This window comes from Lissotriton helveticus, chromosome 7, assembly GCF_964261635.1.
Source record: "Lissotriton helveticus chromosome 7, aLisHel1.1, whole genome shotgun sequence".
NCBI lineage: Eukaryota > Metazoa > Chordata > Amphibia > Caudata > Salamandridae > Lissotriton > Lissotriton helveticus.
This window is the reverse complement of record NC_136068.1, coordinates 383,699,668-383,714,184: the sequence shown is the minus strand read 5'-3', so window position 1 is coordinate 383,714,184 and position 14,517 is coordinate 383,699,668. Positions and strand designations below refer to the sequence as shown.

The following is a 14,517-nucleotide window of genomic DNA, read 5'->3' as shown; positions in this document are numbered from 1 at the left end:
AAATGTGTCGTTAGCGAGGCAGCCTGGGAGAAGTATCTAAGGGAACTGTATGGACCTCGAGAACATCCAGGAGTCATGGAGCCCCAGCATTGGCAGGCAATAACAGAAGAATTTAAATTAGACTTCAGCGAACAGAAGGTAGAAAGCACAATAAGGAATCTGAAATTAACCCGAGCGGCAGGGCCAGACAATCTCCCAGCAATAATATTAAAGTCACAGATAAAGTGGTAAGTTTTGCTGTTGTTTCATTGGCTTTTGAGCAGCATTTGATTCAGTAGATCGGAACTGTCTTTGGGAAATCCTTTTAAATAAAAACATACCGAAAGACCTGCTGGCTATAATAAAAGAACTACACCGAGGTAATTGGGCACAAGTAATTAAGGATACTGAGGGGTCATTGACGCAAAAATACCCATTGACAATGGCCTGAGACAGGGCTGCGTCTTGGCCCCACAGCTATTCTCTATATTTTTATCTGATTTACCTGCCTGTCTAGAAGTTGAAGGTAGTGCAAGCCCAAGAATCGATGGGAAAAAGGTGCCCTGTCTTCTATACGCGGACGACCTGGTAATATTAGACCAGACTGAATTGGGCCTCCAACGAAAGTTTAAATTTTTTAGTCAATATTGTGCAAGGAAATTTTTTACAGTAAGCTTGGACAAGACAAAAATGTTATGCTTTGGAAAAAAGGTAATTAAGTTTAATTGGTTCTTAGGTGACCTCAAACCGGAATCTGTTAATGAATATCGCTACCTAGGGACGTGGTTTAATAAGTCCCTAAAGTGGCAAAGGCATCTGGAAGCTCAGAAAGTGAAAGCCCATACATCAATTTCTGGACTAAAAATGTTTAACCGTGATTTCGGGGATATGTCTCACCGACCGTTGCTAAAGGCATTCAGTGCAATGAAACTTCCACAAGTACTCTACGGCGCAGAAATCCTTTATTTAGCGGTAAAGGAGTCTGGGACCTGGAGGAAGGAAAATGCCTGAAAACCCTTTTGTCCCTGCCCCCATCAGCAATGGTCCAAGCAATAACAACTGAATTAGGAATAACAGCCTGGGGGGTCCAATCACAAATAGCAGTGATTAGATTCTAGAAACGCCTGGAAAATGAAAAAGGCCAGAAAGTAGCACAATGGTGTAGAAAAGAGATGCAATCTAGTAATCTAAAACGGGCAAAAATGAGTAGGAAGAAAATGGTGCAGGCCTGTGAGTGTATAAAGGTGGTCATCTGCCAAGAATCCCTATGAGTAGAATGCACTAAAAGTGATTTGAAGTTTCACGGGTAAGAAGTGTCTAGAAGAACTGACATGGAATACCTGGCAAAGAAAAAATCTGTAGAGTATATGATGAACTCTTGGTCTAAGGAAAACTGGTTCCCTTATCTGGATATCTTACTGAATCATTGGTTTAGACAGGAGATATTAAGAATGCGAATTGGGATTAACCCGTGGTTTGTAAACAAAGAATTATGTTGGACCACAAAGGGTGTTGCAAGTGTAGGCTGGGCACAAAAGGTGATTTAGTGCACATCCTGTTAGATTGTAAAACTATTTTAGAACAGCGTAAAGTATATCTTCGTCCAATATTTTTAAAATATGATATAAGAACGCGGACACAGGCGGTCAACCTCCTTACGGAAATGCCTTCCGTCGAAATTGCAATTGCTCTAGGGAATTATATAAAGGTAGTACAAAGATTCCTAAAAATATATGAGTAACATTTTTAGAAACTTTATAAATAAATGGATTGTATAGCTTGTCTAAGAAAAAAGGTTGATTATAAGTGATAATAATTTTTAAAGGGTGGGACCACCCAAAGAAAGTGATGATTTTATTGGTACCTTTTTTTAAGCTTCGTATTTATTGTGTGAACGTTTATAAATATTGTTGTAGAAAATTTTAACCTGTAATTATTTTTCTGTATTGCTGTAGAATATTTTAAACCTGTAAATTATTTCTCTGCACTTGTTTAAAGACTATGATCTAAATAAACATAACTTTGATTGATTGATTGAGCTCTGTTCTCACTCCCTTTCTCGCCCAGTGTAGGAGATGGTATAGAGGAGATGTGCTCCTACCTGGACATTGGCCTTCTAGCTGTGTTTTGATCTACGCTGTTTGAAGACTGGTTGATTCTGACATAGAGCGTGCAAGTTATTAAGAATTCTAGGGCAGACTTTATGATCTGTTTTTGGGCACAAAGAGGGAGGATGTTGCTGAATGCTAATCTAAATATGTCCTTCTACTTTGATTGTCCTCTTTACGTTCTTTCCTATTTTGTCGCTTACGCTTTTGAGTTTCTCTCTTCATTTACATCACATGTGGCTTTCTGGCCCGACAGAAAAATTGGCTTTTTCAGGAATAATTCCTGGTTTCGCTTTTAGTAACAACACCTTTCAGTTTTGTGGTTTACTTGTGACTGTAAGGTTGCAATGTGATCTTGTGGACTTAAATCATTAAACATGTTACGTTTACAGATAATAAGCTGTCTTGGAAGAATTTCCTCATGCATTTTACTTCCACCTCTTCTCTACTGAAGGACCTTCTAGCTCAGACTTAAAAGCGCTACAAACATTTGTGTATCGTACTTAAATTATCACGTGAAGATGTTGAGATTTCTATTTATGTTACAAGTTTGCAAATAATATTGTAATGCTTTCTGCTTCGCTTCACAGAGTATGGTTCATGTTCCCCATCAAAGTTCCTTTATACTGATGCTTCTCAACGAAGACCAAGGTATTTATTTCTATTTTCACCGTTTTTACATTTTTGCATAAGTTAATTAGAGAATGCAAAAGAAAGGCATAATTCTAAATCATTTTCATGTCACATTTTTTTTAGGGTAGTTTATGACACTATGTGTGCCATCACTGTTACAGTCTAAAACTTGAAATACATGATCAGTCAAAATTGTCAAAACAAGCAAACAGTCAACATTTCGGCTAGCATTAATAAAAGCTTTTCTTTTCAAAAGTTTACTTAAATTGGGGAAATGTGTTTACCTCACAAGCATTTTCGGCAGCCTGCTCTAAAGAACCTTAAAGACGGAGCAAAAGATGTATAGGAATGTAATGAATAAATATGAATTTGTTGTGACTTTTAAGCTTTCAATGTGATCTTCAGTTCAAGTTTTATGTGGAGCAGCAGAAGTAAAATTAAGTTTCAGTGGCGAGCACTGGCATATCACTTACCTAGGCATTTATACAAATTACTTGTCAATTGGAATCACCTCTAATATTTAAAAAATGGCCCAATACAAGTTACTACTAAGATATAATTGTTTGTGAATAATATAAAGCTTGAAAAATCTCCTTTTTGAAAACTGGTCGTGTATGAGGAGCCCATACCCATTCTCTGTAATCTCGGTAAATATCGATCACCTGTCCTGAGTACGACCCTCTGATTAACTATGGATTGAAACGTTGTCAAAATTAGTCCAAATGCACCGTTATGACTCATCCTGAGACCCTTGAAATTGGAATTTCTCCTGATATTGAACAAAGCTACCCTTTTATAGGAATATGCGTTTCTTACACCTTCTGATTCACTACTAATCTGTGTATGCCTCTGCGACCACCGAACCACTTTCATGGATCTCTCGTCTGGCCAATCATTAGGTGAATATTAGTTTACCATGGCACCAAGGCCATAGTGTTGCTCACATCAGTTACTATAATCGTTTGGCACATCATATCAAAGTGCTAGAAACACCCATCAAAAAACATCTCCTCATTTTAACCTTGCATCCTCTGTTTGTTTGCGAAGTGTGCTATAACCTTCTGGTGGTACTCTGCTAGTTTTAAGAGTGAGCAGACGTGCACCTTGCTGGCAAAAATGAGAGCATCTTTGATAGCCTTAATAAAGCTTTCCTTTGGTTTAATTCCCTCACTGTCAATGTGGTGGCCTTGGTAATCTACTCCACTAATGCCTGATTTGTATTTTACCCCTTTATGGTAGGACCGCTCTCCTTCAAAATGTTCAAAACTTCCTTTAACACCTAAAGTGCTCTTCTGTGCCTGACCAGTAAACTAAAATACTGTCCTGACAGTAGGTCACATTATTGCTTTCCCCACCAGCCGGTACACTTCTCTGGAACACTACTGATGCAGAGGCTAACTCCAAGCATATACAACAACATCTGAATCCCTATTCTGAGGAGGTAAAAGAGCTGAGAACTCTCTTCAAATGCAATTTGCTGGAATTCTGAGCAGAGATCTAATGTTGTTGAAAGCAGCGTAACCAGGTTGAAGGTTCCCTAAATGTATTCATCAAACTAGGGGCAGGCCATTATCCATGGGATCCAAGGCAAGATGCACAGCAATAGGTAAATGGTGTATCTGTAGGATTTATTATGATACTAAGCTCAAAATGTAACCCCTTCATCCTCGGCCTCCCCCGTGCGAAGCATTTTTTTGGTTATTTAAGTAGTTCACACTTCAGCCCCAGTAACTTTTTGTCTACATAAGGTATCCACGCCAAATTTGTGTCCTTTCCTTCCAACATCCTGAGGATTCTAAAGGCATCAAGGGTTTGTAGATTCCCATTGAGGGGACAGAGAAATTAGTCAAAATACAGCTACATTTTGAAAAGCAGACAAAAGCTGCAGAAGAAAGTGTCTGTTTTTTTCCCTACAAATTGAATCAACAAAGCATTTGTGGTGCTAAAAGCACCATCTTCCCAGCTTTCAGGAACAGAAAGTCATTTGTCAGAATACCAACATTTTCTACACAGTTTTGGCATTTTACTGGGGCACAGACTATTTTTCCTATTTTTTGTGCTTTCAACCTCCTTCCATCTAGTGGTAGAAACGGGTGTGAAAGCTATAATAGATCCCAGAGAGATATACATTTCTGAAAAGCAGACACAATTCAGAATTCAGCAAGAGGTCATTTGTGTAGATCCTTCAAGGTTTTCTTATAGAAAGTAACAGTAGAAATAAAAAAATATTGAAATTGAGTTGAAAAAAATAGCCTTTTGTGCCTCCATTTTCACCTGTAACTTCTAAGTATGGCAGAGTTTTGAAAGCAATATACCGTTATGTCTGCTGGACCCTTCTGGTTGCGGGATATATAGGACTTGTAGGTTCACCAACAATCCAAGATACCCAGAGCCAATAACTGACCTGCGCCTTGCAATGGTTTTTCATTGTGTACTGGGTATACAGCAATTCATTTGGTAAAATATAAAAAGTGAAAAGTAGATAAAAAGGAAACCTATGTATTTCTAAAATGGGAACAACATATGGAGTTTATAAACAGTGGTTATTTGCACATCTCCGAATTTGTGGGTACACATACTAGCATGTGAATTAGAAGGCATTTTTCAAAATGACTTCTTTTTACCATTCTGTCTTACATTTGGAAGGCAGAAATGCATGGAAAGTTAATTTGTAATAGCACTTGATCTACTATTTATTTGTGTTCCCGTAAGCCTCCCGATAAAAATGGTACCTCACGTGTGTGGGTAGGCCAAGTGGCTGCCACAGGAAACGGCCCAAAAAGCAACGTGGACACATCACATTTGTCCACTGAAAACATACCCTTTTTTTTGCAATGTACCTAGCTGTGAATATAGGACCATAGAACTATGAAAGCATTCTCAAAACATAGAGGTCGACCCTCTGAGCACAACAGTTGAAATCGCAAAAAGCGATATATTCAGTTTAGTCAATATTTCTTCAAATATTGCACCATGCAGTTTGTCTTTGAATGATGTGTTTATTTAGTTCGTCAATTCATAAGCTTATTCAATTTGCGTTGTTCTTGTATCCAACATTATTTTAAATCAACGTATTACAGACTGATATCAGATCATGTTCTCAATGCATTTTGTGCACTATTGTGCACTTCTTCAGGGGAATCTAAGTGTAACAAAAAAGTAAAGAACTAAATGAGGTTCCACTCCTTGTGCATACATTTATTGGTTTGCATTAAATTATAAAAGTATCAAGGCTTTATATAAACAGATACATCACGGTGTATTTAGCATGTTTGAAAAAACAGAATGGTACATTTAATTGTCATCAACATTATCTACATGCATGTATTGACCTTATGAAACAGTGAACAGAAAACCTGTTATCTGGGTTGCTTGCTATTGTCAATGAAGTTATCTATTGAAAACCTCTATTGAACTAAAACGTTAGCGCAATCGTCAAATAAACGATCGTATTGTGGCCGTGTCTGATTTATAAATCATCATGTCGAGCTATAGTTAACCGCGATAAATACAATGTCGTCGTACTCATGAGGTGAGTTTTATAAAGATTACATTTCACATCAGTTACATCAGCGTGTCCAACCGTGTTTACTGCGGTGACACATTGTAATAAGTACGCTAGTATCGTGCGTTTAATTCCTATTCTGGGAAACAAGGTTAAGCAAGTTGATACAATAGTGCTAGTGTGATCACGTCTTCTTCGTACCCAAATTGTTATTCGACACTTCTAAACAATCATAGCAAGCCTCATTCCCTGTAAGCGTTTACCTCGTGTTCAGTCTATCGCGTTTATCAGCAGTGTTGTGAAGAGTTTCTCGAGTGTATCTTGAGTTAATCGAGTAACTTTAAACAAGTGAAATTAACATAGAAAGTGGACTATCGGTCATGTGATCGCCAGTGAAATACGGGTGCCATCTTTAAATGTGTTTAAAAAATACCATAAAGTAATTAAATATGGACAATGTGTTTTTTTAGTGAACCATTTCCTCTATTATACGCAATTATTATTGCTCAGTAATACCCATATAGAGGAATTCCAAATCGAAAACACGTTTTAACATTAGTGCTAGCAACTCTGCATGATTCACGGTGATCATTGTGGGTTATCTTGCATGAGGGTGGCCAGTACAGTAATCTTATTTTACGTGGCCCCTATTACAACACTAATAAGATTAGTAGCTCAGGATCACTTTCATTGAACGTAAGTAGCACTAGTTACAGAAAAGGTTGGAGACCCCTAGGAAAACCTACCAAACCCAGACAGTTCTGAAAACTAGACACGTGGAGGAGTCCAGTCAGGTGTGGCTTGCATGGATCCCTCAATGTTTACTTACCCAGAATCAGCCTGCAAACTTCATATTTAGCTAAAAGAAAATAAACATTTTCTCCCATTTCTCTGTAGGATCACCACACCGGAACAAATTTCCTACCACCTAGCGTTCCACTCGATCTCCTGAGTAATATAATACCTCACTTATCTAGGTGCCCAAAGCAGAGTCAGCCTAAAAACATATAAAAAAATAGTGCTTATCAGTTCGCTGTGATATCCCTCTAAACATTTTTGCCCCGTACCTGTTACTGGCTCTTGTTGGGCGATCCATGCAAGTCACACATCCTTGGACTCCCCCAACTGTCTATTTTTCAGAAATGTCTGGGTTTGGTAGATTTCCTTAGATGGCCGCTAAGCCCGGCACCACAAACCCAGGTTACCCCTTGCAAAACCAGGTTGTTCTGTGATCTATAATTGTGATGTCTCCACAATACAGTTGGGGCCCTTCCCTGTTGCTGGCACTTGGCCAATCCACACAAGTGAGTTAGCATTTTTATCAGGAGACCAATGCTGGGTGGTAGAAAAATTGTGCCGGCCCCATAATGCCCCAGCTTTCCCATACAGAAAAGTTTAGCCTAGTTTTAGGTGGTTTGTAGAAGATTCTGGGTAAGAAAATGTTGGGGGATCCACGAAATCCACACCACCAGCCAAACAGTCCACGTGCACCATCATCCATGCACACCGCCAGCCAAGCACCATCTAATGGACACTGCCAGCCAAGCACCATCCAATGCACACCGCCAGCCAAGCACCATCCAATGCACAACACCAGCCAAGCGCCAGTCCATACACACTGCCAATAAAGTGCCAGTTCGCGCACACCACCAGCAAAATTGCAGTACACACACAAGCCAGCCAAACACCAGTACATGCAGACCGTCAGCTGAACTGCAGTTCTCTCTCTCTCTCTCTCTATCTCTCTCTCTCCTTGGTTTCTAGTGGTTTTCTGCTCCCCTTGGGGGCATATGGGCCTAAAATATAGCTGATCTGCCGCCCATGGGGCCAGAAACAGCTAAAGTGTGTACCTGAAAAAAAGGAGAGTGACCCTTGACTATGGGACCCCTCCCTGACATGCCCCAAAATATATCCCTGGTGCCTAGTCGGCTTCCTGCTCCCACCGGGAGGGGGGGTGGAATAGGCTGTAATAACCACCATCTGCCCCCCAGGGGTGGAAGAAAAACTGTGCTCGGTTTTGTTTTGTTGGTGTAAAATAGTCCCTGGTGTCTAGTGGGCTTTCTTCCCCCCCCCCCCCCGGGGGGGCAGATTGGGGCTCTAGCCCATATCTACCCCCTAGGAGGCAGAAAGACTGTGCCCATTTTTATGAGGGGTGCAGTGGCGGCAAAGGCATGCCCCCGGGGGGTAGATCAGGGGCTATTGCCCCTATGTGCCCCTGGGGGGGCAGAAAGACTGCACCCGTTGTTTTGGGGGTGGGGTTATTGGCATTCCAATTGTGGGCAGCCCCCACCCATACACTAAGAAATAGAAATAATCCCTGGTGTCTAGTTGGCTCTCTGCCCTCTGGGGCTGGGGAGGGGCAAGAGACTTCCGTCTCCATTTATGTGGGGTGAGGGCATGGCCATGCCCATTGTGGCAGCCCCATCCCTATTCTTTAAAAAAAAAACTGTTGTCTAGTGGGCTTTCTGCCCCTGGGGGCAGATCAGGGGCTATTGCCCTCATCTGTCCCCTACGCGGACAGAAAGACTGAATATTCCCCAAAAAAGTTGGGGGAGCAAAAGTAAACTTGGGCGGTGAACTCTGCTCCGCTTGCGGAGTTTGCAGAGGTTTCCGCACTCCACGTTCCGTGGTGCAGAGTTTTTTTCCTCGCTCTCGCTCTTCAACATCAGGCTGGCTAGTGCGAGCGAGATTTCTCAATGCGAGTGGTCGGATTTCTCAATGCAGGTGGTTGCGTATGCTAGTACCGCTTGCTTTGAGAAACCTTCTGTTCACGTTGAGAAAGCTGCCGCTCGGTAAGAAAATCTACCCGAGCAGCTGAAAAAAAGCAGCGCCTTCTTGCACTGCACATAGAGCTGTTTGTGATGATTTTCCAATTCGGGACAACGACCCAGCACTAAAAATTACTACTAATGCACTCAACTGCTTGCGGAACGCCGCATAGCATAGCAGAGTTATTTGTCACGCAGAACGCCGCGAACGTGCCCCTTGTCCAAGGGAGCCACTCCCCCTTCCCCGGGGATCCCTGCTTGGAGATCAATCAATCAATCAATTAATAAAAGCATTTGTAAGGTGCACTACTTACCCGTGAGGGTCTCAAGGCACTGGGGAGGGGGTAGGGGGAAGCTGCTACTGCTCAAAGAGTCAGGTCTTGAGGAGTATTCGGAAGGTCAGCAGGTCTTAGGTCTGCCGTAGGGGGATGGGGAGGGTGTTCCAGGTCTTGGCGGCGAGGTGGGAGAAAGATCTGCCACCCGAGGTCGCTCCTCAGATGCGGGGGACTGTGGCGAGGACGAGGTCGGCGGAGCTAAGCTGGCGGGTGGGGGTGTGGAAGCTGAGTCGTCTGTTGAGGTACACTGGTCCAGTGTTGTGGAGTGCCTTGTGTGCGTGGGTGAGGAGCTTGAAGGTTATCCTCTTGTTGACGGGGAGCCAGGTTTTTACAGGTGCAACGGGAATAATGATGGATTTCAAAGTCCCGATACTTGATAATAAGCCTTCCCATAGTGCACAGTTCATAACTTGTGTACCTCCCTTCGTCGCTGCCAAATGTTCCCAGGTACCTCACTCGTTGTTGTATGATGACTCTGATTGAGAGACCCCTCCGTCAGACCTAGGGCTCCGTGGCACATGGCGCAGGGGGCGGTAGATATCCAAATCCCCTCCGGTCTGTATGTCCGGCGATACCATCGATGCTGGTGCCTTGGGTGCCCATGCGGTGGTGCTTGGCGCTATTCAATCACTGCTCCAAATGTCCAATTTGGCGCCTACTGCACTCACGGGGTTACTTCAATGATTTATTTGCGTGCGAGGACGTGTTTCGGCGTTCTGCCTCCATCTGCTCGCATATGCCAGTCAAGTCAAAAGATACTTTATTTCGGCCTCACAAGACCATAAAAGCACATATAAAAGATTTTCAAATTCATTGCAATTTATCAATTTAGAAATGTTTGTATACACATGAATATAAAAACAGTTGAAAAAAGTTAGAAAGGTAAAAGATTAAAAAGTTTGCTAGGCAATAAGTATCTTATCATAAAAACAAAGTCAAATAAATTAAGAGGTGGAAGTAAATGAAATGAGGTGTCCGGGGTCTTTGGAAAGTACGGGGAATGGGCAGTTTAAGCTTGTACTTTCTTTAGAACTGCACGCCGAGCACACCACATTGAAAAAAGATAACGGGACACAGAGTAAACCATTGGCATGCTAGTGTCGTATTTCAGAATTCTATAGGCCTATAGGCAGTGGGAGGTCCCAAGGTTCCTGCAAAGCTGTCTTAGCTAACGAGCCCTTATTGCCTTGTAGGTAGGGCAAAAAAATCAACACATGCAAGCCAGTCTCTGTACAGTTTTTGCCAGATGGGCAAACTTTCGTCTGGCTACCCTCCACTTATGGGTGACAGCATGTAAGGGGAGTACGCCATGCCTAAACTGCATGTAGAGTTTTTTGGCTAGAAGGGGATGTATATTGTCGATGCTAGGTTCTAGGAGGTATGAGAATTTTACATCTAGGAAAGATGTAGTATGGCCCCTCTGGAGTAAATTTAGGTGATAGTCCTTAAAGTTTTTTATCAGGACTTTTCTTGGTGTAACCCAAAAACTTTCTTCTGGGCTATTCCATATGTCTTACATTCCAATGGCTACAAAGGAATTCTTAATGTGGGTGAGCCAGGTGATTTTGCTTGCCCCCCTGTGATTGGCCACTCCCTCAATTCCTCCTTATAAGTGGATAGCTCTGGGGTGCTCCATAATCGGCACCAGTAAAGAAGGGGTCTGAGCGCTACCTCCTGTGCCATTGGTCTTACGCCCAAGTCCATTCAGAGCGGGGTTAAAGGAGTGCTTTTAGGAAGGCCCACCAACTGTCTAAGGAAATAATTTTCAATCCTTGCAAGTTGGTCGGTTGGCCTATGGCCCCATAATTCGGCTCCGTACAAAGCAGCCCCTCTAGCTTGCGCCTTATAAATTTCCAGCACCGGCCCCAACATCTTACATAGACACTTCCTTTGCTGTTTTGCTTGGCCCCCTGACGTTTGCGTCAGCTTTAGACAAACCTTCCTGGTTTGTTCACCCCACTCCATGTTCTTGTTGAGGGTTAGGCCCAAATAGTCACAGACAGTGACTTTCTCTAAAGATTCTCCGGATAGTTGTGGGTTGGGACGCTTTGAGTGGCCTGCATTGAACACCATGGGGCATATTTATGAGTTCTGGCGCATCTCTGCAAATCAGCAGGGATGCGCCAGAACTGATTCCTCACGCAATTCCCTCCTTCCGGCACCACAGATGCGCCCCATTTACAATGCGGCGCACCACGGTGCAAGGAAGGGCAGATGCGTGACGCATCTTGTGGTGTACGGGTGGCGCATTGCTGGAGTAGTGTCGCAAGTGCGACGCAACTCTTGCAATGTACAGAGGCCACCCATACATAACGTGATGCGTCACTCCTTACGCCTGCTTCAAGCAGGCCTAAGGATTTGAGGCAGCAGCGTCGTAAAACTGACTCCGTAAAATCTTGTAGATTTCACTGCGTCAGTTTTACAGGGCTTTCCTACGAGGGAACGCCCACCCTGCGACAGAACGCCCACATGAAACCTGACGCAGGTTTCATGTGGCGCAGGGCTTTACAACTTGACGCATCTGCCTAGATGCGTCACGTTGTAAATAAGTCGCAGGGATGCCCCACGTTTCCGCGCCGTTGCGTGACGCAACGGCGGTGTAAACGTGGCGCAAGGCCGACATAAATCTGCCCCCATATATTTAGTTTTCTGGGTATTTATTTCCAGGCCCCTGTTCTTACAAAATAGGTAAAAAATATCCAGTACCCTTAAAATACCCATCGGAGATTTTGACAGCAGGAGGGTATCATCTGGCAGATACCTTGCGGCCCGCTAGTGTTGGTGCATCTAGATCCCCTCCGGCTGCCAAAGCTTCAACTAGGCCATTTATAAAGAGACAAAAAAGGGTAGGGGCTAAAACACACCCCTGTCTCACACCTCTCTCTATGGGTATGCGATCAGTGAGTTCTCCATTTTTTCCAAATCTAAATTGGGCATAGTTGTTCACATGCAGTCTTTTCAGAATCTCACATAAATAGGGTGGCACTCCTAACTCAAGTAGAATAGCCCATAGTTTTTCTCTGGGTACTAAATCAAATGCCGATTTCAGGTCCACAAAAATCATATAGAGACTGCCACCCTCCAAGATTACTGTTTTCCAGTGCAATAGTTGCAACCTGAAAACTTGATCAATTGTGGATGTTTTAGTACAAAAACCGGCCTGATAGGGGGTAAGAATAGAAAACTCCTCCATCTAATTCTGCAAAAGGTCCAGAAGCACTCGGGCGAAGATTTTTTGTGCAACATCGATGAGGCTAATGGGCCGATAATTTGCAGGAAGGAGGGGTGAGCCCTTCTTGTAAATAGGGATAATTTCAGCCCCTAGCCATGTGATGGGGATCTCCATTCCCTGTAGTATAGCGTTAAATATGCTCCAGAGATTAGGAGCCCAGACACTAGGTTCATTTCGGTAAAGGTCTCCAGGGATCTTATCGAGCCCCGGGGCCTTAGCATGTATTACTCGGGCAATTGCGGCTGTAACCTCTTTTAGAGAAATTGCCGGAGTTTTTGAACTGACTAGATGTGGGAGAGAAGTGAAGATTTCAGCTTGCTCAAGGGCACCCTCTTCCCTGGAGTAGAGTGACTGAAAGTGTGCCCTCCAGACCTCAGCGCCCAAGTTTGGTTCAAAGGCGTGTTTATCCTCCATTGTGTCTGAGCTTATTAGTTTCCGAAAGGTCCTCATGTCCCTCCTGTTTAGGGCATCTCTCGGACTGTCCCACTTTTCTAAATTTCACTCCATTTTTACTTGTTTGATTTCGAGTTTATATAGTATCCTGTAGCCCTTTATCGCCAGTTTATCATTACTTTTGATTGATGTCACCAGGTTTGTCTTAGCTTTGCGGCATTTGGCACTGTACCAAGGATGTCTAGGAGCACTGCCTGCCTTTACTTGTATTATTTTTACAAAGCTGTCTGCTAGAGCCGTCACTAATCCTTGATGATTTTCTGCTATTTTACTGAGGGTGCAGACAGAATCTCGGACTCGCCTACTTGAATTGTAACCTCCAGATATGGCAAGATTGTTTGATAGAGTAAAGATAGTCTCTCTTGGGATTCGCAAAGGATGCCCCATTGTGGTATCTCCCACCTATAATTTCCCCCGGCGGCTCCGCATGTAATGGAGCGGCTCGCGGTGACATCACTTAGAATGTCACCGCGACCCGCGTTCCAAGGCGAGCGCCGGGGGCGAGAGTTCGGGCTGACGGCTGTGACCGGCTGTGGCTGAGGTCGTCAGGGTAACCACGCATTTAATAAACGTTCAAAGTTATTCTTCTTAAGCGTCCTTTGTGTTATTGGCCGCTTTCACACTGGCGACGAGGACGAGTTCACACCTGCGACTTCAACACGCTTGAAGAAACGGACTTAGAAAGCAGACGGGGAAAAATACATCTTAACGCACCGGATGCAGACATTATCGGTATGAAGAGTATAGTGTGCCGCAACAGTGAGAAGTACTGACGGAACCGTGGCAGTTTGAAGTGCGGCAAAGACTTTGAAGTAAACGATTGCTGGCCGGAAGGAAGAAAAGTGCACGTCTGCACCTAAGCATAAGTAAGCTATCAGCTGTTCTCAGCGCGTTGTGTTTGAAACGAGGGGCAATAAACTGGCAGAACTGAACCCGTCACCGGGGTCGTCTAAGCGTGTGAGGCGAAGGTGGTGGTGGACGCCTGTCAATCTGTGAAGCGAAGCGCAAGCTGCACCTTAGATGAAAGCGTGAGGCCCGCAGTTCCTACGCCCACAAGAGGAGCCTGTGAGGAGCGTGTGTCAAGCAGTCACGGAAGCGGTTGTGAGCGGACTGTTATAATCCACGTCCTACTCATGTGCAGCGCCAAGGAAGGGAAGTAGGAGGTGCGGCCTGTGATGTCTTCAGAGAGCTAGGAGAAAGCGGGTTATTGACAGGACGGCGTGATTTCTTCAGGCCAGGCTCGCGCCTTCATTTGCGATCGTTTTGCTTTCGTCAGGAAGTCGTCAGCGCACCAGGACCAACTTGAGTGTTCTTAACTGTATATCGACGCACTGGGCTAAGCGTATGGCAGCGTAGCAGCGCATTTTCCCCTGTTGTTCCACGTGAAGGAGAAGGGAAACTTTTGAGACTTCCTCACGTAACATTGACACTGACGCCATTACTGCGTGAAGCACAGGCTGTGTATTACTTTGGAACTTGCGCATTATTGCGGAATCCTCCTCAC

General features: G+C 43.8%; 1 protein-coding gene across 1 annotated transcript in view; it reads left to right on the top strand.

Annotated features, from left to right (window-relative positions):
* LOC144768499 (arf-GAP with SH3 domain, ANK repeat and PH domain-containing protein 1-like) overlaps positions 1-14,517 on the top strand; it is a 1,182,076-nt gene that overhangs the window by 1,018,776 nt on the left and 148,783 nt on the right. The window contains exon 25 of the mRNA XM_078652209.1: positions 2,678-2,738. Within this exon, the coding sequence (XP_078508335.1) occupies positions 2,678-2,738 (61 nt within the window). The remainder of the gene's footprint in view (positions 1-2,677; positions 2,739-14,517) is intronic.